At 41.7% G+C, this 25,821-nt stretch overlaps 1 protein-coding gene across 4 annotated transcripts in view; it reads right to left on the reverse strand.

Annotated features, from left to right (window-relative positions):
• The window catches only part of FAT3 (FAT atypical cadherin 3), a 572,988-nt gene that overhangs the window by 424,157 nt on the left and 123,010 nt on the right, over positions 1–25,821 (reverse strand). For all 4 annotated transcript variants that reach the window (XM_054015671.1, XM_054015669.1, XM_054015670.1 and 1 more), the window contains exon 2: positions 21,975–25,283. In XM_054015671.1, the coding sequence (XP_053871646.1) occupies positions 21,975–25,266 (3,292 nt within the window). In that variant the 5' untranslated portion in view covers positions 25,267–25,283. The remainder of the gene's footprint in view (positions 1–21,974; positions 25,284–25,821) is intronic.

Genomic DNA, 25,821 nt, shown 5'->3' on the forward strand with positions numbered 1-25,821 from the left:
ATAATAAATATAAATGAAGACACATGAAAACAAAATAAGGCACCAAAAAAGAGAGACATAATTTGAATATTTTTTTATTTAACAAATGCGTTTCTAGCCTTTGTGCAAATGCACTAATTATTGAGGAAAAATATAGCTTTTGTGCGCATAAAAACAAATTGCGAAACTTATCAAATGCCAAAAAATTAACAAGTGTCTAAATTTGAGGCCCCCTTTGAGCTTGAGGCCCAGGCCAAATGGCCCTCCTGCCCCCCTTCGACTGGCCCGGGGAGGGGGACATAAAATTGCCTACAATAGATAGGGCCAAGGGCACTAAAATGTATATGAATTGGCTGGAGAAAGTTTCAGGAGGGGAGGGGAAAAGGAAATAGCACTAAAAATGTAAGACAGCTTTCCAGTTAATTGAAGATCAGAGGTAAGTGGAATCAGAAAATTAAATGGGACTGAAGGTATGTTAGGTTCACAGCAGAAGGCAGGAGATTACTTAATAGTCTTACACAATTAAATTAATTCTCTTTAATCTTTTAAACATTGTAAACAAGATCTCTGTATCCCTTGAAAATTACCTTTTAAAATCTGGGTAAATACATTAACTAATCCTGAAATCCACAAAATACCAGTTTATTTATTTTATTTTATTTTTTAACAAAAACCAAGCAAAGAAGAGCTTTGTAAACAGTTTTGACCTTTAGAGAGCCCAGCACTCGATATATTTATTCCAAAAATGAAAAACCCTTTGAAACTGCTAGGAACAAAATGGTCATTTACATGGAATTGGCTGCATTATTGCTACACTTCATTTACAGTAATCAAGAGTATGCACCCTAAATGTTAACAGCATTCCACAGAGGAAAAAAACAAAACAACTATTGCCAGTAGCTAGAGACAAAGTAATTAGACGGATAAAACTGTTACTCCTGGTTCCTGGAGTATGGTTCTCAGTCTAATGTTAAGTCCAAACTAAAAACATGCAGGGGACAAAGTAGTGGTATCACCATTTATGGGTGGTTCGTAGTTTACTTAGGGTTGCCAGCTTTCTAATGTCTGAAACCCAGACCCTCTGCCCTGCCTCTTCCCTCGAGGCCCTGCCCCTGGTCCGCCTCTTCACCCAAGTTCCCACCCTTGCTCCACCTCTTCCCTCAAGGCCCCTCCCCGCATCGTTCACTGCTCTCCCTCCGCCCCCTTCCTCATTGCTGGATCCTCTCCACTTCCCTCCTTCCCCCACTCCCAGCTGGGCCCCCCTCCTCCTGGGCTGGGCCAGGAGCTGCAGCCCCTGACGCGAAGACTGCCTGCCCATGACAGGCAGGTAGGAAGTAGCCCCAGCTGAGCAGGGTCTGGCGTGGATTGATGACCTGGTGCCTCCCTCTCCCTCTCGGGTAACCAGTGCCAGGTCCTCATTTTTACTGGACTTTCTGGCCAAAAACCAGACACTTGGCAACCCTAAGATTACTACTACCAATAACCCGATCATTACTGTCAATATTTCATCTAAAAACATAGTGAAACTAACAAAGGATCATTCTATCTGCAAGTTTATGCCAATTACTAGTTCTCAAATCTATTTTTTACTTGTCTACTGTTTTAATAAGGGAGTGCTGCACATACAGGTGTACATGTAAATGGGCAGCATGATGTTCTGAAGTTACTGTGTATATTGCTTACTCAGAGTTGCTGGATGGAGTAAAATCTGTTTCTGGGTTTTCAGACACTGTACCATAATGAAAATTTACTCCAAATTTTCTCCTTTTACTTAAGTGTTTTATTTAAGGTTTAAAACAAACAAAAGGAAGTATTTCTTCACACAACACATAGTCAACCTGTGGAACTCTTTGCCAGAGGATGTTGTGAAGGCCAAAACACTTTGGGGGATGACTAAAACATTTCCTTGCGGTGCTGGGAACCCAAACACCATGATCACTGTGCTAGACACAGAGCATGAGAACCAGAAATTAAAGACTGACTAAAAAAAGAGAAACTAACCTGCTTAGTTTCATACTCCAGTATGAAAGGCAGTAAGTAAACCAACAGGATACAGTAAGATCCTACAAGGTAAGGGAGCAGCCTTCTTTAAAAGAATCATTATAATTGTTTATATCACATAAAGCAGAAAGTTGTGACAAGTCAATGAAACTTTCCTTTACTAGCTTGGAGCCAAAACATCAGACACTGTTGATAGAGCCTTTCATGGATACAAAAACGTGGCTCTGCAACTGATCCACATCCGCCAGAACCAACATGCATCCAACCCACGATCTGCTAGCCGTCTTTTATGTGTATCCGCATCCCCACCTGCAGCAGGAAGGGGAGGGCGGGGTCTTGCAGGGAAGAGATGGCGTGAGGGTGAGGGCTCGGGGATGGGGTGTCGCATCACATGCTGCTCCCAGGGGCTCACAAGCGAAGGCAGCAGCAGTGCGTGTTGCATCACAGCAGGGTGCAGGGGTAGGACGGCGGGCTGGGGGCACGGCCAGTGCTGCCAGGCCAGGCCATGGTGGGGACGCTGGCACTGCCCGAGAGGCCCGAACTGCTGGACAGGAAGCGGCGCAGCAAGCGGGTGCTGGACAGTACCGACTCCAGCCTGCTGCCCAGCCCCAGCCACTGGCCGCTGGCCACCGGCGCCAAACGCACTGCACCCCATGAACTGCCCAAGCTGGACGCCGCGGGCCAGGTATCACTGGTGAGCAGAGCCCTGCGTGGTTCTATCCGCATCCGATCCACTACCCGCAAAAATAGTCCGCAGATATCCACGGATATGAAGCAGATATCCATGTATTTGCAGGGCTCTAACTATAGACCATACTAATCTACTTCTTTCTGTTTCTAATTGCTGCCTTAATAACCCGGCCTAAAGCCCAAAATTTGGAAATCAGTTGCTCAGAATCATTCCCATCACCAGAAAAGTTCCTTGTATTGCATTTAAAACAAGAACATGATGGCATGTTTTTTTATTGACAGGACAATTACGCTAAGAAAACAGCACTTAACGTAAACTGATGGCTGCTGAAACTATTTAATGGGGTAAGTCAAGAGATAAATATTGATCTCAAGTGCCTTGGCAAAGTTAAACAGAGGGACAATCTTCTTATTCTGTGTTTGTACAGTAGCTAGCACAATAGGGTTCTGGTCCAGGACTGGGGCTCCTGGGTGCTAATGCAATACAAATAACAATACATCATAATTAATTGGAAATCTGAACAACAAACAGAAATAGTTACAGACAGTGCCCTGGGGTAATTTACAAACTAAAGGCCCACGCATGCAATGAGGTTTGTGCAGGTTCACCCATGCAGAACTCTAGAGTATCAGGTCCTATATGGATATGCACGTTCCAGTTCTGTTTGTAAAATAAGAGCCACAGAAACCTATAATAAGCAGTTTTGCCATTCCATTGACTTTAGCGGACCTGTACCCAGGAAATAAGGCATACGTTTTTAACAGTGATGGTAATTACCCATTGGAACAATTTACGAAAGGGTCGTGATGGATTCTCCATCACCGGCAATTTTGAAATCAAGGCTGGATGTTTTTCTAAAGACATGCTCTAAAATTATTTTGGGGAAGTGCCATGGCCTCTTGTATACAGGTGGCCAGATTAAATGATCAGACTAAATGGCCTTGCAATCTTTGAATCCTCAGGGAGCACTGTCAAAATGTATCAGAAGGCAAAAAGTGGCCCAATAAAGATTGAGATAGCTTTTCCCAAAGTGTCGAGGTGACTTAGGAGCACAACTTCCTGATTTAGGGTGGGATTCTTAAAACATCTGAGTCTTCCCAATGGCAGCACAATCTTTCCTGCCCAGCAAAGACTTTACATTAAAATTAAATCATTGTTTTGTTTTCTCAGAACAGCACACTAAGCCAGATTTTTGGAATATCATTCCTTCCCAGAAGGCTGAAAGGAATGATCGTCACTATGAATACAGATCTGTCGAGTATCTCCAATTCAGTTAACTGTAAAAAAAAAATTTTTAAAAAAAAGTGGTGACTATTTGGAATAAATGTATTAGTTTAAACAGTTGCTGTGATTCGGCAGGTTTCCTTGGAGATTAGAATGGGAAAGAAGTGGGTCCTGAAGGAAATTCCTCTCCTTTAACATCCTCGCACTTCAAGCAGAACGCAACTGTTTTATATAACACTGGGCATTTTGATACCGACTTCCATCATATGCACCCTCAGCGCTTTGCAACCATTCATCAAGCAAGCCTCACCACACTCCTGTGAAATGGTAATCATTAGACTCATTGTACAGATGGGGAAAGTGACGCATGAAGAGGTTAGGCTCACTGTCTGGGGGATGCTTTTCCCCTATATAATTTACTCTAAGTGACCCTAACATTTTTATTTTTGTTTTAGAAATCACAATAAATAAAAGCAATAAAGCCTAACCAAAGCACTAGGGCCCATGCCATCGCTTATATATCACATACAAAATAAGCAACCCAATCAGCCTAAGCCCTTAGTAATATCCAGCCATAATCAAGAGTAAAACAGACCAATAACCTATTCAGCCACGGACCCCGCCCTATTCCATCTCTGTTCCTCTTTTCCCCAAAAGCCTGGTAAAAACAGAGGTCCTTGCAATCTGTCATAACTTCCAGCCTCTTCTTTTATCCAGTATAGCAGTGGTTCTCAACTCGTGGGTCAGGACCCCAAAGTAGGTCATGACCCCATTTTAATGGGGTCGCCAGATCTGGCTTAGACTTGCTGTGGACCAGGGCTGAAAATGAAGCCCAAGCCCCACCACCTGGGGCCGAAGCCGAAGCCTGAGGGCTTCAGCCCTGGGTGTCAGGACTCAGGTTACAGGCCCCCTGCCTGGGGCTGGATGCATTTCATCACAAATGTCTGAGAAGAACATTGGGAATAACATACAGAGATAGGAACACGAATGAAGAAGTCAGAAAAATGACTGGACAAGGCAACCACTCACAAATAATCTGCAAAAGAAGACCTCAGTGACTGGGACATGTGCTGAGAATGGAAAAAGAACGCTTTCCAAATGCAGTCCTTGAATGGAAGCCAGAAAACGCAAGAAGAAAGAGAGGAAGACTGCGAATAAAATGGAAATGAACAGTTCTGAACAACTTCAAGCACCTCAACATGAAATAGGAAGATTTGGAGAGAAGGGCAGCTGACAGGGAAGGATGGCAAATGTGGGTAGCCCAATGTGCAGCAAAGCACGGGAAGGACTAAGGCAGGGGCGGGCAAATTTTTTGGCCTGAGGGCCACATCAGGTTTCAGAAATTGTATGGAGGGCCGGTTAGGGGAGGCTGTGCCTCCCCAAACAGCCAGGCATGGCCTGCACCCTGCCCCCATCCTCCCTGACTTCTCGCCCCCTGCCGCCCCTCCCCCAGACCCCTGCCTCATCTACGCCCCCCTGCTCCCTGACTGCCCCCGGAACCCTAATCAACTGCCCCTTGCCGCCCCATCCAACCCCTCTCCTCATTCCTGACTGCCCCCCCCCAGGACACCTGCCCCATCTACACCCCCCAGCTCCCTGAGGGGCCGCGGAACCCTCACCCCGACTGCCCCCTGCCACCCCATCCAACCCCCCCTCCTTTCTGACTGCCTCCTGCACCCATTCAACCGCCCTGTTCCCCGCCCTCTGACCACCCCGCCCCCTGACCACCACCCCGAACTCCCCTGTGCTCTATCCAACCCCCCCTGCTCCCTTACCACGCTGCCTGGAGCACCGGTGGCTGGCAGCACTACAGCCGCGCCACCTGGCTGGAGCCGACCACGCCATCGCGCAGCACAGAGCACCAGGTCAGGCCGAGCTCTACAGCTGCCCTGCCCAGCCGCAGAGCATTGCGCCGGCGGCACAATGAACTGAGGCTGCAGGGGAGGGGGAACAGCAGGGGAGGGGCTGGGGGCTAGCCTCCCATGGCAGGAGTTCAGGGGCCGCAGGCTGGATGTGGCCCGCGGGCCGTAGTTTGCCCACCTCTGGACTAAGGTCTAAAGTAAGGTCGGTGGCTGAATCCCTGGGGCTTTGGCGCCTCCCCACGCACACACACACCTGGGGTGGTAGGGCATGGCTTGGCCCCCTCTTCCCCACCCAGGGCAGCAGGGCTCAGGCGGGCACAGGCTTCGGTCCCCGCTCCTGGGGTCATGTAGTATTTTTTGTTGTCACAAGTGGGTCGTGGTGCAATACCCCTGTGGTATAGTTATATGGCTATAACCTTCAGTGCAGACAAGCTCTTAGGGAATCAAACACCCTCCCTGTTAATCAGTCAACAAGGAGAAACAAAGCCAGGTGTAATCAGCATAACGAAAACTCCTTAAAGCTTTCTTCATAAGCCCTCTAAAGGCATGAAATTAGAGCTGGTGAAAAAAAAAACCTACAGAAATATTTTCCAAATCTTTCATATTTTTTAAATCAAAATTTTCTAAAAATACTGACCATTCTAAACCAGTTGAGAAACAGCAAATGTCTTTCACAAAAAATGTAGAAAAATCCCGGCAAAAATATTTCCACTGAAATTTTGAAAAGTCAAACATTTTGACCAGCTCTATTACAAACACACTTTGAACACGAGAGTCCTTTAGCAACAAACCTCCTTTAGAAATTGTATCAGCACAGATGAGTCATGCATGTGCCGAACCAAGAAGCAGAAGCATAGCTGAAAATGTCTAATTGGTCTTCAAACCAGGGAATAAAGTGACTACTTACACATCTACAGTCCTTCCATCCCCCTAAGTGTTCTCTAATTGTTTAATTTCTAACTGTGTTTCTTCTATGGTGCAGTTTGGTTGATGAATAGCTTACTTCCTGTACTCTTTTTAGGCCTTAGTGGCACTGCAAGAAATTGCACTTCTCCCCTCTTAACTCTGAGGCTAGATGCTCACTAAGTGTGATGCTTTCCCCTTCCTGTTCCTGCAGTTGAGTATTTTAATCTTTCTCTAGTGCTGCCTACAATTCAGAGTGCTCTCTGTTCAAATTAGTGGATTCTGCCTTGTGATCTCTTTCAGGAACCCAGTGTCCCTGAATGGCATCCACTCTTTGAGGGCACTGAATCTTTCCATCTAGTCACATATTCATTTCTGCACACTGGTGATATCCAGATGTCTGCATTATCTGAGCAGCTTCTGACCACCAGAGAAATTTCTGGCAGTGTTCAAGTTCTAGCTAGAGCTCAGAAGGCTGGGACCCCTTGCTGGAACCTCAACTCTTTTAATTTGGGGGCTGGGCCACTGAACCAAACTCTTGGGAGACTTGGGTCCTAATCCCTGCTCTGGTACAAACAACCTATGTGACTTCAGGCAAATCAGTTTCTCTCTGTGCCTCAGTTCCCCATCTGTAAAATGGGGATAATAGCAGTGTCCTGGCTCACACGGGTGTTGTGAAGATAAACACATGAAAGTTTGTGAGAGATATGAAGGAGGAAGAAATCTTCCTAGAGCTCGCTGAAGTTTCTCTCTGTCCAAGGCATCAAACCACTGGCAGGAGAAAGTCAGTTTAGACAAACCGGGGGGGGGGGGGAGCGGTGTGAATGAGGGAGGGCAAAATCCCATGAAATAGCTGAGCCAGCCTGAATGAATTTCTCAGTCTGAGATTTATAGTGACAACAGGAAGAAGACAAGAGTCTCCTCTGCACTATAATAATATAACCGTTCGGCAATTTGCCTGCTATCGTGGCCTGTGGCCAATAAAAAATAAGGCCAATAAAATGATGTGGCTCGCTATCCTTTGTGTCTGTCTCTGCTAACGCATAGTTATTATAGCATGAATTTAAAGCCCTGTTGGACCACTAGAAAATCCGAGCAGGACACAGAAGCTCAGATGATCCCTAGCCGGAGGGGCTTTCAACACTCATTTGGCTTTTAATTATGAAATCTCTATCCCACTCTCTCTCTCTCTCCATCATACAACAAGCTCCTGGGAGCACTGAAGAAAAACCTTCCACAAACAATCTATCCTCCCCCACTACCCACACACACATATAGACCTGCTTGGCACCTGTCTCGTGGGGAATGCATTGAGGGATGGATGGTGAATTACCTCTCCATGAGGAAATACTTCCCCACGCTATTTTCCCCACTGATCAGCCCAGACAAGGTGAAATTCCAGACCACTCTGTCTCTGAGAATTCAACTTGACTTTCATAGCTTAATACACCTTGTGACCCTAAGTCACCAATCCAAACTTTGTAACTTTATTTACAAAATCACAACTCAAATACTGTCTTTTCTTTTCAGTGTGACACATGGCCATGCTTTTAGAGGCTCTATAAATACATTGAACGGCTCCAGTCAGCACTCTGCACTTGGAGTTATCAATGGCTTTTATGAAGTCTTCTTTATTTAACAGCTTTTACCTTTTATTTAACTCAGCTAAACACCAGTCCTACTCACTCTCCACAAATAGCCACAGTCTCCTTTTAAACTGCCCAGTTTTAAAGCACATTATTTCTTTTCAGTCATTTTTTCCATTCTCTGTGAGGAAATTTCATCACACCTCAGGAGGTGCTCACTCCTGAGATTGAACTACCTGTTAAAGATAAAACTAGCAACAGGCTGTCAAGGAAGCAGACACTAATACACAGCACCAGATCTCATTAGTGCATTGGTGGTTGCTGCTGCTTGTAGGTGATGAGAAGAAATGCAGTCCATTTGTTCTGAATGCATGTACTGAAGGCACATAGTTTAATATCCTCAGTACCGTCGGGAGAAAAAATACATTAAAAATTGTGATGTCCCTAATAGGGGCCATATAAGTACTTGGCTAGACAGATTCTGGCCCTATTAAGGATTCCCCACAGTTGAGATTCCACCACTCACCCAGCTGATGGACTATACAGCCAGTGGCTAGATCTGGATACTAATCACTCCTACTGGTGACAAGTTCAAAGAGAGAGACTGCAGATCACCTGGGAAGAAGCCCGTGGAAATTAAGGGCATTTGGCACCTCTCCAAAGGTGTCTAACAGTCTTAAAGGTCAGACCCGATATCACACTGGGACTGCATTTAGAACCATCTCCATCTGCTGGCAGTTTTGCCAGCAGACTTAGACTTCTACAATCTGACTAACCGAATCTCTTTCTAAGAGTTGTGGCTATGCAATTTTCTCTCCCCCTCTCAAAATAAAAGGCTTTGTCTCCAGCACAAAGGTGCATGTAATAAGAGACAGCTTTTTGGAAACAGTGTGTGAAATTCCATTAGCGTAATCACTTAGTAATAACTGGTTTAAAACAAAAACCAACTCTAATATAGCTACCAGGGACATTGCATATTACACAATATAAACTAACTGATCCAAACAGAACATCTCATCTGCTCTAGGGGGAGTTTCTTACCAACCCCCAATGCCCTTGAAAGCATATTTTCTCCTATTTAATGTAAGGGCAGATGTTCCCATTATCTATATGAGTGTCTGATATTTATCTGAATTCTGAAAAGCTCCTGATCTCCATAATATGCCGTGGGAATAATTTCCCGAGGTTAATTATAGGCCCAAACCTGTGAAGTGCTAAGAAAGTCCCCTCAACTCCCTATGAAGTCAATGGCAGTTGAAGGTACTCTGGACCCTGCAGGAAATTCTCAGCACTTTGCTGGACTGGGTCTTAAATGAAGTAACACACCAAAAAACAAATAAATTTATATACATCATAGAATCATAGAACTGGAAGGGACCTTAAGAGGTTATCTAGTCCAGTCCCCTGCACTCAAGGCAGGACTAAGTATTATCTAGATCATCCCTGACAGGTGTTTGTCTAACCTGCTCTTAAAAATCCCCAATGGTGGAGATTCCACCACCACCTCCCTAGGCAATTTATTCCAGTGCTTAACCACTCTGACTGTTAGGAAGTTTTTCCTAATCTCCAACCTAAACCGCCCTTGCTGCAATTTAAGCCCATTGCTTCTTGTCCTATCCTCAGAGGTTAAGAACAACAATTTTTCTCCCTCCTCTTTGTAACAACCTTTTACGTACTTGAAAACTGTTATCATGTCCTTTCTCAACCTTCTCTTCTCCAGACTAAACAAACCCAATTTTTTCACTCTTCCCTCATAGGTCATGTTTTCTAGACTTTTAATCATTTTTGCTGCTCTTCTCTGGATTTTCTCCAATTTGTCCATGTCTTTCCTGAAATGTGGCGCTCAGAACTGGACACAATACTCCAGTTGAGGCCTAATCAGCACGGAGTAGAGCGGAAGAATTACTTCTCATGTCTTGCTTATAATACTCCTGCTAATACATCCCAGAATGATGTTTGCTTTTTTTGCAACAGCGTTACACTGTTGACTCATATTTAGCTTGTGATCCACTATGACCCCCAGATCCCTTTCCACAGTACTCCTTCCTAGGCAGTCATTTCCCACTTTGTACGTGTGCAACTGATTGTTCCTTCCTAAGTGGAGTACTTTGCATTTGTCCTTATTAAATTTCATCCTATTTACTTCAGACCATTTCTCCAGTTTATCCAGATAATTTTGAATTTTAATCTTATCTTCCAAAGCAGTTGCAACCCTTCCCAGCTTGGTATCGTCCGCAAACTTTGTAAGTGTGCTCTCTATGCCATTATTTAAATCACTGAACCGGACCCAGAACCGATCTCTGCAGGACCCCACTCGTTATGCCCTTCCAGCATGACCGTGAACCACTATTATATAAAAATAAAGGTGGGGGGAGAGGAAAGAGAAGGGATAGAACAAATCATGTGATTTGGATTTTTTGAGTTCTAATCTTCCCACAGCCCACTGCAGACTTCCACTGACTTCACTAGTCTTTGGATTGGGCCCCTTGTTAGTACTAGAATTTTTGTTTTTTAATTTAGCTATTTAATTTTATCATTCTTCATATGGAATTTTACAGGTTTTTCACGTTGTGGCTTGAAAGCCAGAGGAGAGAGGAGGTGTAGCTTGATGGAAATGAGCTTTGAGAAGGATTTTAAAGGAGGGGAAGGAAATGAGGCTCCTCCTGGCCTATGGGGGCAGTGTGAATAAAAGGTGTGCAGCCATGAGTGGATGCAGGGAAGCATAAAGAGTTAACACAGCATCAACCATGAATGAAAAAATAGCAAGAATGGAGGCATGAAATGTAGGTGAATTGCAACATACAGACATTTTTCCTAGAAAAGCCAGACTCAAATATTGTTTTCCGTTTAGATATACAGCTGCAAAGCTAGCCAGGCCTCTCTTTTTTTAATTGACCCTTGCTAATTTTCTATCAATTCAAAGAACGATAGATTTTAACCTGTGAACTAAGATATCTGGCTCAACATCAAAATGGAAAAAGTCATTTAATTAGCAGAAAAGCATTTGCTAACAGACGGAACTTCTCCTGGCTTATTACCAAATGTAGTCCTACTGAAATCAAGCTGTATTCAATAGCACTACAGCCAAAAGTGAACACTACTACACACAGTAGCATTTGCAGGGTCAGGCCTTACACATTTGCCTTTATCTTCCTATAAAATATAGAGTTGTGTAACTACAGGACCATTGATGTGCTCAAAATAATTGAAATTGAGGTTTGAAAGTCTTGATCAGTTTTTAATTCCTGAACAGAGAGGTTAGCCCACTTATCCTTGTCTAGCACAAGGTGCAACAGCAGAACAGTATTATTTTTGTGTAATGTGTGTCTTAACATCTCCATTATTTAAATTACATGTCAAACTTTAATATCTAATGCTATTTAAAATTACAGATTAACTGGATATAAGACGACGACAGGACAGAAAGCTAGATAGATGGTGATGTTTACATATAGACTAATTATCTTCATTTGAAGAAAGCATAACTAAAAGCTGGGCAAAAGCATGTGAAAAACGTAGGATCATCTTAGAAAGACAATGTGATATTGGTTAATGAATGCTAGCAACAACCTGTGCAAAAATATGTGTGGGGTGTCTCTAATAAAGGTCATAATTCACTGAGAGCTAGATCCTAGCAATTACTCACGTCAAGTAATACCTTATTCCATGAGTGGTCTCATTGACTTCAGTGGAACCACTCATGGAGAAATGCGAAATTAAACCGGATCAATTTGATCAGAATCTGCCCCTAAATGACTATCATAGCCTTGAAAACAAAGTAACTTCCACATGAACAGAGCGTGTGACAAACATGAGGCTGCTTTGTAGTAATTTATGAATGCCGTATGTTGACCTGGTCATTAAGATGTTTGCTGTGGGCATGTATTGGTTTAATTTAGTAGGAGGATGTATGGAAAACCAAGCAGTCAGAAAAGACAAGGACTACAGAAACCTGAAGGGAAGAACTGGAGATGCCAGAACCTGTGGGATAAGAATGGTTGATATACAGGGTACTGTAGCCCAGGACCTAGTCTAAGAGTGGGAAAATTGCATGATTCCCCAATGAGACAGGTAAAAGCAGGAGGCCTGACACTGCAGGGGGTTCATCAGAGAGGTCACAAAGGGAGTAGAGGAGCAGCTAGCCCTGTAACTAGCACAGGGTGTGCCTTATATACGCCGGGGCAAAACCATGTCACCACACTCTTTTGACAATTTAATTTTAAAGCACTGGAAATGCCCATTAGTGTAAACTCCCGATAAAAAAAAATCCAAGGAAAACCTTTCTTCCCGCCCCCAATATATTTGGCTTCCTCTCGGTCTTTTTTTTTTTTTTTTTTTTTTGGCAACACATTAATGCTAGTAAGATACAATAAGTGGTGACAGCTGAGGAAAAGTATAGGTTGTGTATTTTTACCATATAAAATTATTTCAGATGATCTAGAATTTATGTTTTATTATCAGGAGCATCCTGGATAACAAAGGTGTTTGCAAATGGCAGTGGTGTTTGATGGCTCTCTAGTGGCATATTCCAAAGAAGGAAAACGTGTAAAATTACACACAGCTGTAAAAGTTGTGCATTATAAACCATTTTATGTGGTATTAAGCTGTGAATGTTGAACAGCTTGAGTGAAATAATTCTGTGTAACCGACTCCACATAAGTGAACTTTCAAACTATGCCATAATTATATTGGGGCACCTTTAACATAAATATTTTAAAAGCTGATGTATGTTTTAAAGATTAAATGATTAAAATAAAATTTCCCCTGTCAAATCCAGACAGACTTCATTGCCTTTAGTAATTTGCAGCCAGATGTGACAGCAAAATTTATATATTTTTTATAAAAATACACACAGAGATTACATCAAAGGGTTTTTGTTGCAATTAATTTGAACAGCAAAAGGATTGTCTTAACATTTACTTTACAGAATTGGTTGGATACCATCAATGGGGAAAGACCATATTCTAAAGTGCTGCCGGAGATAACTTACAGCTGAACAAGAAAGCACTCCCAGAAGCACAGAAATGCTTGTGTTTTACAGGAATGCTGTACTCACAACTGACACAGACAAAGTATGTTTGCAGTGTTGTTGCAGCCATGCTGGTCCCAGGATATGAGAGAAACATGATAGGTGAGGTATTATCTTTTACTGGACTAACTTCTGCTGGTGGAAGGAACGAGCTTCCAGTGTCTCAGATTCAGGCCAGAATTCTGCTCCCTGAACCACACAATGGATTTCACCTCTGATATTCTGTTCCACAGGACTTCCAATATAGGCAACAGAGCAGAATAGCACAGCTAAGATCTGATGCACAGCCTAAAGAATAGAATTTTGCCGTAACAAGCATCCTAACGTTACAGAGGGAAACGAAGCATAAATGTGGACATACAGATACAAATGAACAATTGTTGGTGCATACTCAATAATAAATTAGTGAAAAATGGCTGATATCCATCACCATATCACTAATGAAGACCAGGTCAAGTTTTGATGTTCTCACAACTAAGAGGTGGAAAACCTAAAATTGTTCTTAGAAAGGTCAGAAACATTAGCCTCTACAAATGAACTTTACAAAGTAAACACTTGATTTTTGGTATTACTTTAGGCTAAGTTAAAAACTAATAGAAAGGTAGAATCATAGAATAGTAGGACTGGAAGGGACCTCGAGAGGTCATCTAGTCCAGTACCCGAGGTAGTTATTGGAGAAGAAAACATATTGCAGGAAAAAATTAAACCATGATGGCACTGCCATCTTTTTGTGTGTCAGCAGAACCCCTGATTCCTCAGCAGCAGAGCTAGTCAGAAACTGACTAGCATAATAGCTGAAAGTGACTAGCATAATAGCCCTTGTTTAATGATGGAGGCAGTCAGTCTTGGTCATTGGCTGGGCTGAATGAAATGCAACCACGTAAGCAAACAGCATCAAGGCTAGAAATGAGTTAGGCAGTTAAATTACTCCCGATTCTCTAATCAGAGGTGCCAATGCAACCCAATGTGGGATGCCACATACCAGAGCCAGCAGGCTTTGGACTTCAGTCACTTGGGGTTTTCACAGATTTTGGCTGTGATGAAAAGTTTTTGGTTACCTTGTGGACAATGTTGATTTTTCAGGGAAAAACTGAATACCAAAAATGTTAAGCCGAAGACACTTGGCTCAAATCCAAAAATTCAATTTGGAAATTTGCAGCTGTGCCTCATGGGAGTTGTAGTTCAGATGCCTCATGTCCCCCTTCTTCTCTGTGGGCCAGGCTCCCTGGCTGGACTAGATCTCCCATGACCCAGCTCCTACCAACTTTCAATGAGACTTAGACTCCTATATAACTAATGTCACTTTTGAAAATGGGAATCTAAGTCAATTAGACAAGTAAATTCCTTAATTTGACAGGAAAACTAGGAGCATCCTATTATACCTAATAATGCAAATACCTGAACCAGGAATTTAAAATAAACTGAATTGAATTCTACATGCAACTCAAACATAAGAACGCCCATATTGGGTCCGACCAAGTGTCCATCTAGCCCAGTATTCAGTCTTCTGACAGTGGCCAATGCCAGTTGTCCCAGAGGGAATGAACAGAACAGGTAATCATCAAGTGACCCATCCCCTGTCGCCCATTCACAGCTTCAACTCTTCATAGATTTAGTCAGCAGATACAACATATTTTAATTTAAAAAATGCAGACTATAGCCCATTTTCATTTTCATTTCATGTTCTTTTCAATAAACCACTATTGCTGGCATCACATAAATATTTATCAAACTCTATAACTCGTCAAACTCTGATAATAAATGACAGTATCCTTCTACTTGCATACACATTATCTAAAACTATTTTAGAAGATAGCAGTGAGATGCAAATAGTCTGAAGCAATAAATTTATTCCTTCGCCAGATAGAGACAACATGGGCATGCTTATTTTGTTGTAAACTATATTTCCTGGTGTTTCATGTTTCCACTGCAAATAAATTTAAGCCATGATTAAGATTTTCCAGAAGTAACTGGCTTCTTCTTTGGACTCTAGCAACAGTTTGTGAGGGTATTTCCATCACTCTTTAGGTAAAATTAAAGGCTTCAGAACTATGCATCAAATTGCTACACTAGTGACAGTGAATCACTACATGTAATTTGTAATCATTTGAAATCCCATCTCCATTTAATGGCATCCTTAATTTTTTTTGTCATTTTGGAAAGAGAAATATTTCTTAAAGGCAAAGGCTTGGCTTTGTTGGTCTAAAGTTTCAGGACTGAAAAAAAAAAAAATTCCTAGAGACCACAGTTAAAACCCTGACAGGGTCAATTCAGTCTTTCATTCTTCTGAAGTAGAAAAATTTAGAGCCAAATAGTTTACTGGGGGTAGAGGGAGTGACTTAGGCTCCTAAGTGACCTTTAAAAATAGGATTTAGGTTCCTAAGTGAATTAGCAGCTTTAGAAAATGTTATCCTTGCTTTGTATGGATATTAAAGATCTCATAGGATTTTTAATAACATTAGGGTTTTACCCGTGTCTGTGTACAGCTGTGACTTCAATGGGACCTTAGCACATGCTTCAGTGCTTCCCTAATCAGGGCCCATAAACTCTGTGCTTCAGTTTCCTCATCTGTAACAACGGAGATGATCATACTTTCCATATCACGGGGCTGTTAGGAGACTACATTAATTGATGCATATAAAGCATACTGAGATCACACTATCAGAAGGCACTATTTGTCTCCAGCCTCTCTGTTCGTTAAGAAATTGTTTCATTCTGTTTCTACCATAGCTAATTCTTTGGACCAGGCTGAGGTAAATATAGGACCCTTCCTAGTGCAAGGCTGTTACTAAGGGCACCAGGGCAAATTGTTGTGAGCATAGGCCAGAATGAAAGGCAGAGCTTGAGTTAAAATTGGTGTTTCATTGTACCACAGAAACATGAAAAAAGAGTGAGGATCTAAGGCCTGGTCTACACTGGTGGGAGGGGGGAAATGGATCTAAGTTATGCAACTTCAGCTCCGTGAATAACGTAGCTGAAGTCGACGTACTTAGATCTACTTACCGCGGTGTCTTCACTGCGGTAAGTCGATGGCTGACGCTCCCCCGTCAACTCTGCCTGTGCCCCTCGCCATGGTGGAGTATCAGAGTCGACGGGAGAGCACTCGGCGGTTGATTTATCGCATCTAGACTAGACGCGATAAAATCGACCCCCGCTGAATCGATCGCTGCCCATCGATCCAGCCGGTAATGTAGACAAACCCTGAAAGAGTGAATTAGAAATACTCCCATATTTACTGTCTAGATAAAGAACAATGGAGGGTTTCTGATGCAGGGTATTTTTAAAAGGCTACTCATATCCTTCAGAAGCTCAACCAATGTAAAAACCTAAGTGCACTGTGACCCCACAAAAATACATAATAGATCTGTGTTCATGCTTGTGTTAGTAGATTTTGGTATTGTAAATGATTCAGGAAGCATTTTGTACAGTTATCCTCTGAAGGAGAAAGTTATCATTATAGACTAGATATAACCAGAAACTAAATGGATGAAAGTACCAGATGAGGAACAAGAGACCATGTCTGGGAAACACGATGAAACTTGCTTGAAGCCCATGAACTGGGTACAATACAGCCAGCAGAGTCCATGGCTCAGAGAGGCTACCCTTTCAAGAGAGAGGGACGAGGAAGGCAAGGAGACCTCTTTCTTAACTAACGTTGTTTTCCTGAAATCTGAAGCCTCACAATAGTGCTAAACACTATACATGGAGATGCCTCAGATACTGTCTGCTAATATACAGCCAACAGCATTCCAAGGTTAGGACATGAGTGTAACATAGCATCACACACACACACACCTCCATAGCATAGAAGTTAGTTTACAGAGGGTGTAAATGCTAGGCACGCCTAAGAAAACCAGAGAGAGGGACACGCCAAGCCACTTCGAAAGGCAGTGCTGGTTGAGGAAAAAGAACAAGAACACCAGACACCGGCACAGCCAGGATCACATCAGCTGTCCACTACCGAGGCCTTTTTAATGGCAAACAACCGGCCTATAAACAAGCTAATTAGAAACAAGAAAGCATAAAGAATTGGCGAAGCAATGAAGATGATTTGGAATTGTACATACAGAAAGGAGGTAAACTAGCTCTCTAGTTAGCACATAGGGATGAACAAACTGTCCATAGAATCATAGGGTTAAAGGGACGGCAAAGGTCATCTCGTCTAATCCCTGCCAAGATACAGGATTTGTTGTATCTAAACCATCCAAGACAGTTGCTATCCAGACTCCTTTTGAAAACCTCCAGTGAAGAAGCTTCCACAACCTCCCGAGGCAGTCTGATCCACTGTCCTACTGTTCTTACTGTTAGGAAGTTTTTCCTGAGATTTAATCTAAATCTGATAGGCTGTAGTTCAAATCCATTGCTTCTTGTCCTGCCCTCTGTGACAAAAGAGAACAACTTTTCTCCATCCTTTTATGGCAGCCTTTCAAGTATCTGAAGAATGCTATCATATCTCCCCTTAATCTCTTCTATTCCAAACTAAACATACCCAGTTCCTTCAGCCTTTGCTCACATGGCTTGCATTCCGTCCCTTTGATCATCTTTGTCATTCGCCTCTGGATCCTTTCCAGTTTCTCTACATCCTTTCTATACGTTGGTGACCAAAATTGGACACAGTACTCCAGCTGAGGTCTAATCAATGCTGAATAGAGTGGTACTATCACCTCCCTAGACTTGCATGCTGTGCCTCTGTTAAAGCAACCTCAATTTGCATTTAGTAGCCAGAGGTACAGCCACAGTTTGCTGCTATAAATTTGACTCACTAGATCAGGGTTCAGCAACCTTTCAGAAGTGGTGTGCTGAGTCTTCGTTTATTCACTCTAATTTAAGGTTTGCGTGCCAGCAATACATTTTAATGTTTTTAGAAGGTCTCTTTCTATAAGTCTATAATATATAACTCAACTATTGTTGTATGTAAAGTAAATAAAGTTTTTTGAATGTTTAAGAAGCTTAATTTAAAATTAAATTAAAATGCAGAGCCCCCCGGACCAGTGGCCAGGACCCAGCAGTGTGAGTGCCACTGAAAATCAGCTCACGTGCCGCCTTCGGCACCTGTGCCATAGGTTGCCTACCCCTGCACTAGATTCTGAGGTGCTGAATTCTATAATTCATCAAATAGTACCCACAGAGCTGTCCATCACACAGACCAGAGAGAAGAGTTCTGGGATAAAATCCTGGTCCCAGTAAACTTCCATTGATTTCAGCAGGGCCAGAATTTCACTATGTAAACTCAGATGTAGCTTTGATAGTACATGGAGTGACACAGACAAGAGGGAGTAGAGTTGGAATTACACCCATTTACACAAAGACTGAATTTGGCATCTTCTTCTCATTAAGGCAGTAGCCAAAAATACTGATTTTTTTTGTACTTCTCACTTCTGGTTTCCTTCACAAGTTTCACAAGAAAGACAATGGACAATAGAGCAGGTCAGTTTAAAAAGTGGCAAATTAAGTGCATCAAAAGTAAATAAGCAGCAATCTCCTTGTAAATTAATTCAGTCTGTGATTTCAGCTCTTCATTACATCTAGAAAGCCAATTCATCATTCAACAGCTTTTAAGCTTTCACTAGCCCAACAGCAAAGCTCAACAGATTTCACCCATTTGGCAAACAGATCAAATTTTGCACTCAGATTACAAGGGTGCAAAATAACACCCAAAGCATCAAAACTTGTTGTCCACATATCCTCGATCGCAACTGTAGTCACCTTTCTGGGTGGCAAAAAGCACCTGATTTCTTCAATTAATTGAAGATTTTTTAAAAGAATCAATATTCAGTGTAATCACAAGGACAACTGAAGGAAAATTATTTTTTTAAATGCTTTGCTGCTAGATAATCTTTCAAAACAGTCAAATGAAATACTGATAAGGGGCTTGTTTGATTACAATTTTAAAATATGTTTTCAAATGTGAAAGAAAAATGTATTTATTCCTATATTTATTTATTTTTTTAAAAAAAGATCTATCCCAAAGATTAATTTAGGCTTCAATCCAGGAAAGCATGTAAGCACACACTTAATTTGAAGTAGATGGTTAAGTCCCATTGAAGTCAAGCACATGGTTAATTAAGTATGCACTATATTTTGCTGATCTGGGACCATAATCCATTGAGGGCGATCAAATCTTTCAAACTAGTTGGGGCACAGGTTAAAAATCTGGATAATCTAGTTAAAGAAAGTCTTCAATGAACGCCTAATTTTTCAGAATTTCACCAGGTAACTTCCATTGCCTTTAGCTGGATTTATTTTGTTTAATCCTAAATATGACGATTTGGGGACTCTGTCTATGCAGAGAGTATTAATTCTGTTTGATATCGGAGATTTTTTATAGGTATCTGTGTCAGGCTGCAAACTCCATTCTGAATGTGGGCCTTGCTGCCTTCCCTGTTGCTCTTTTAACTCCATATTGGTCTGAAATTTCAAGGGACAGTGGCAAAGAGATAATAATAGAGGGTTGTTCAGCCTTGATGGTCTTCTATTCAAACAGATTTCAGAGGGGTAGCTGTGTTAGTCTGTATCAGTAAAAACAACGAGGAGTTCTTGTGGCACCGTAGAGACTAACAAATTGCTGTATATTTATACTTGCTTATTGTATTTTCCACTCCATGCATCTGATGAAGTGGGTTATATTCCACAAAAGCTTATGCTCAAATAAATGTCTTAGTCTCAAAGGTGCCAAAAGGACTCCTCATTGTTTTTATTCAAACAGAAGCACCCTTGGACAAAGAGTTAGCTGCCACCCAGAAGAATCAGTCTGCTCAAGTGGGGATCAGATCACCTGGTGAGGGACTTTGATCAGGTTGAACAGCGGGGTCACTTGACAAAGGGGATGAGAAATTATAAAAGAGAGAGTCTCTCAACAGTCATTTTGACAAGAGACCACAAGTAGAGGAAGCTTGAGAAGAAGTATGGAAGGACCCTCACAGCGGAGGTTTCCTCTCTAGAGTGGTAAGGAAATTGAGATGGGGGATTGCACACAGGTGTGGTTATTTTGTCTAGATCAGTGTATTTCTTGTGCTATCCAAGTAAAGAAAAATTGTGTTTAGAATCCTGTGCAAAGCCGGCCTGCGTGTCTGCTAGTTTTTACTGTCACCTGCCCCGAAGAGGTGAACTATATACTGAGAGCAACTAGAGCTGGAGTTCTGAGAGAAGGTGTGTATAACCTAAGGGGAAGTCGGAGGGTTATCACGAGTCTCAGCTATCGGGAGAGAGTGCTAAACAGAGGATCTGCACCCCAAGAGAGTAGAGAGAGACCCCAGCCAGGGGCAGTGTCTGGACTCTGTTCAGAGTCAAGAGAGTTAAAGCACATGGGGCCCAGTGAGGAGAGGGCCTAACACAACAGCATGGCGAGTGCCAGGTCAGAGGGAGCTCTAACAGAGCTCTGTGTGTGAGAGAGAGACTATGCAACTCAGTAAGATTGTAGACCATCATTTTCAAACCTGCCAACCTAAAACTGTGTTTCTAAACCCATAATCATTTACCTAAATCAATGTAGCCCGAGCACCTACAGCTCCCATTATCTTCAGTTGGGGAGCTCAGCACTTATAAAGAGACCACTTTTAATGACAGCCTTGAATATTGCTTCGGGCACCCAAGTTTGCATTTTTTGGCCATACGGCTATAAATACATTGTTTGTGCCCAACTGCAGTATATAGACTGTAGCTCAAATAGGTTTGAGATGTTTTCAATGCTTTTATTTCATATTAGACCCACCATCTGTTTTTCATAACGTTCAGTTTAGAATTTTGATATTTGATTAAACAGTTTGAATTAGCCAAAACATACATTTTTAATCTAATGCTTTAATACCATGTTCGAAATTAAAAGCTTTAGAAAAAGAAACACATGGTCGACTTAAACCACAGCAAACCCAACATATTTAATGTAATTTCTTAAAATGCAAACTAATGTTTTCTAATTTCCACACTTAATCTAGTATCACAGCTGCACCATTACTGCCAACAGCTATTAGATACTTAAACAGCCAGCTCCTAAACTGTGTTTTACTACACAGCTTCTCCTGCTTGATTTTTATGTTTTATAATGCTGGTGGCTTTGCAGTTAAAATCTTTAAAAAACAAACTTCTTAATCAGCATTCAAATATTGTTTTCTATTGTGCATGTTTGAAATTTTATTCTTATGAAGAGAATCAATATTAGCACAAACTGAATTGTGCGTTATCTCAAAGCATATGATACAGCGTGACATACTGTTTCAAACTGCTGAATGCGAATGAAAAACAACAGCATGCCAGCATTATGAGTAATACCAGAGAAACAGGAATTCTTTCATCCCCAAACCTATTTCACACTCCTCATTTACGTTATTGGGTTCAACCTTTAGTCAAGGTCAAGAGTGCAGTGACAGTCTGCAGCAGTGACCTGAGTAATTTATAGTTATCAACAGATAATATGGTAGCTGTAATGGAATCCCCGCATTGCTTTTCAGTGGAACTGTATGGCGACTGCAAAGTAATGTGTATTATTTCACACTCACCGCGTGATGGATATATCCAAGTAATAAACTCTTGTTATATCTATGCCTGAAATATTTATATTTATAACTTTATCTTGCCTATTATGAAGAACTGAACTTATGTTACATTATGAAGTGAAATGATTATCCACATGCTTTACTTTTGTAAAAACTTCTATGAAAGTTAAAGTAAATAAAATAAATTAAGTAATATTCTAAACTTACCAGTTTCTTCATCTATGCTAAATCTTCCAAGGCCACTGCCATCCCTGATGGAATACTGGATCTCCCCATCCCTTCCAGAGTCTTCATCCCGAGCTGTCACTTGCAATACACTTGTTCCAGTGCGGGAGTTTTCCTTTACAGTTCCAATGACTGCAAAGTCAGGGAAATAAGGAGTGTAGAGATTTTCATTAACATCCACCACTTCAACCTCTACAAAAGAAACGGAAGAGAGGGAAACTGGACGTCCTTTGTCTTTTGCACGCACAGTCAAGTTATAGAACTGCTGTTTCTCGTAATCGAGTTCTTTGTTCAAGCGGATAGTGCCGCTAGCTTTGTCTATTTCAAATCGTCCATTGTAATCGTTCACCAAAGAGTAACGCACTTGACCTCCCAAACCAAGATCTGGGTCGTGAGTTTCTAGCCAGGCTATTACAGTGCCAACTGGCAGATCTTCAAGGACCTTCACACTGTAGCTAGATGGAATGAAAGCTGGAGAACAATCATTCACATCATCCAAAAAAACCTTCAGAGGAACAACAGAAAATTGCTGATGGCCAATCTCAGCTTTGTCCCTGGCCTCTATCTTTAGTGTATAGTTTGCTTTTGATTCCCTGTCTAGTTGGTCAGCCACATAAACTACTCCAGTTGAACTATTGATGGCAAACTGCTGTGTGTCTGTCAATACTGAGTAAGTCACTTCACCGCTAGATCCTAGATCTTTATCTCTAGCTTCTACTTGGATCATTTCTGTACCAATACTCATGCTTTCTAAAATATTAACTGAGTAACTATCCTGTAAAAAAACAGGACTGTTATCATTTGCATCCTCTACAGTTACAGTCAATAGTCTCCATATAGATTTCTGGGGATTACCTAAATCATAAATTGTAATGTTAAGAAGATATAGCTCTGTTTTCTCTCGGTCCAAGGGCATAAGAACTTTAAGAAGCCCTGTTTCCATGTCAATGTTAAAGCAACTATCTGTATTACCATCAGAAATTGTATAGACAACCTTCCCATTAAATCCAGAGTCCGCATCATAGGCTTTTATTTTCAGGATGCTAGCACCAACTGGAAGGTCCTCTCTAACCGCTACATCAGAGGGAAAGGATTTATCAAAGTGTGGAGCTTGTCTGTTAATCGAATAAAAATCAAGGAAGCCATCTTCCAAATTCAGCTTCATGTTTGCTTTTGCCTTCTTGAGCAATTTCTCTGCCAGCTTCTGAGCAACTCTAGTCTCTCTACAACTAAAGGTCTTTGAAGACACTTTCCCATGTACTACTGAAATGTTAATGAACATGGCATCAGCAAAATTCTCTCCATCTGTAGCTGTGATCTTAAGGCCGAAATTGCTGTTCTTTATACCAGAATTAACAAGGGACTTTTTAAGTTGCAGCACACCGGAGTCAGGATTTAAATAAAAAATCCCAAGATCATTTCCAGAGATTATTTTGTATTTCACTAGTTCTAGCTCATCTATATCTATTGCAGATACAGCAGTGATGTGACCACCAATGGGAAAGTCAGATGAAATCACTCCCTGACAAGCCACTTTCTCAAACAACGGCTTGTTATCATTGACATTGCCTATGTATATAGTGACATTAACCTCACTTTCATGACGGTACGGCGAACCCCAATCGGAGGCTCTGACAATGAACCTGTAGCTCTCTGGAGAAGACTCAAAATCCAGTTCTTCAGAGGTGCTAATAACACCAGTAAATTGGTTTATAGAAAAGGGCAGTGAATTCAGACTGGCAATGCTGTATGTTATATATCCATTTTCTCCCCGGTCCTTGTCAAATGCTGAAACTGACAAAACACTGGTTCCTACAGGAACACTTTCATTGACAAAGGAGCTGTACGAAGGCTGTGTGAACTCTGGAGTGTGATCATTGGCATCTTCTAACCTGACAATAACTTGTGCTTTTAAATCACCACCTTTGTTTACTACTTCTAACTCATAGAGTTCCTTCTCAATGATTTTCAAAGGGTGAGCGGTGATAATAAGACCTGTCCTGGGATTAATCTTAAAATATTCAGCATCCTGATTAGGAGATATTGTATATTCCACACCCTGTGGTTCAGGCACCAACTTAACTATAACTACCACTACTCCGGGAGGGGAAAATTCACTGATTGACACATCATAAACTTCCTTTTCAAACTTTACTGGGACACTTTCTCTCTTGGGACTAGCGATGTGGACCAGTTTGACTGCAGAAAACTTCTGAGGAGACCCTTTGTCCTTTGCTTGGAGAGTAAGATTGTAACCATAGGGGAAGTTGTCCCAGTCAATGGGTTTTCTCTCTTTGATTTTGTACTCATTAATCCATTTTCCCTCCTTAGCCAGAAAGAACTGTTCTAAGGGATCTCCAGCTACAATGGAAACAGATTCAATCTCCCCATTAGCTCCTTCATCTAGGTCATCAATGTTAATAACAGCATACGTAGGCTCCTTGTCTAATGGAAAGGGTATGTGGGTTACCACGCTTATGGTTGGGGCGTGTTCATTTATACGTTCAATATGAACATAAAGCTTGGCAGTGCTGCTTACTCCATTGTTTCCATAAAGTTTCATCCCACGATCCACAGCCAGAACTTCAAGGTCATATCTGTTTTTCTCATCATAGTTTAACCGGCCACTTAAAGAGATAACTCCGCTAGTTGGGTGAACTGAAAAGAGATCAACTTTGTTTTTGAAGTAGTAATAGAATTCGCCATTGGACCCAATATCTGCATCTGTTGCTGTCACCTGTGCAATACTAGTCCTTAAAGGAGTGCTTTCTGCTATCGTTACAGAGTAAGTGGTTGGTGAAAACAAAGGTCTTAGATCATTCATATCCAAAACCTGGATATTCACTTTTGTCCATGCTTCTAAGTCCTCTCCTCTGACAGACCCTTTTACTATCAATAAATAGTTATCTTGGATTTCTCTGTTTAATATAGCAGAATTCCCACCTTTAGTTCTTATTCTGAGAAAGCAGAAGTCAGCAATTATGACTTCTTCTGCTTTGAAAAAGCCTTCATCATCGCCAGACACTATCCTGTATTTGATATCCCATGAAAGATCTGCCAATGTAATACCCATTCTACTTGGACTGTTGACATAGGTCCTGGCTGCAGAGTTCTCGTACACTGTAGCATTGTAAATGGAATGCGTAAAGTGAAAGCCGAGTGGTATTGTCCCTTGAAGCCCCTGGCAAACGCAGGCCAAAAGCTTGACAAGCAGGATGGTGAGGCAAGACAATGGGGGTCTTGTGCCTGACCAGCAGCCCATATTCACCTCCATCACATCATTCTTTCATCCTAAGGCAAAAGAAGAGAAAAGAATAATTAATCATAATTAATAATGGGGAGATAAGAAATCAGCACTGAAAATGTCATTATTTTAAAAAAGTGTTCAATAATTGCATTATTAAGAAGTAATGGTGGCAGTCACTGCCGAGTAAATGTGGTAGAACTGAAGTAGAGAACGTTAGTCTAATAGCGATTCTGTGATATATTACACTTTGGGAGGACTTGCCACTGGACTATATGTTACTGGATTATAAAAAATAGGAAATCACCAATCCCAAGCGTACACCCCTCTCCCCCATCAAAAATAATAATCACTGTGACATAAACAAAAAGAAAACACCCACAAAACCCCAAACAGGATAATACAAGACAGGATGAACGACACACAGTGACTACAGATGATAATCACTGCTTGTCCACCAGAGCCCGGACTTATTAACTTCCAAGGCATGCTACATCTTTTTGCTCCAGTATTTGAGGTGGGAACAAATGCTATTGCTTTATGTGTAATGATATGGTGGGCAAGTATCAAGTTTTGCAAAGTCTA

This window comes from Malaclemys terrapin, chromosome 1, assembly GCF_027887155.1.
Source record: "Malaclemys terrapin pileata isolate rMalTer1 chromosome 1, rMalTer1.hap1, whole genome shotgun sequence".
Taxonomy (NCBI): Eukaryota; Metazoa; Chordata; order Testudines; family Emydidae; genus Malaclemys; species Malaclemys terrapin.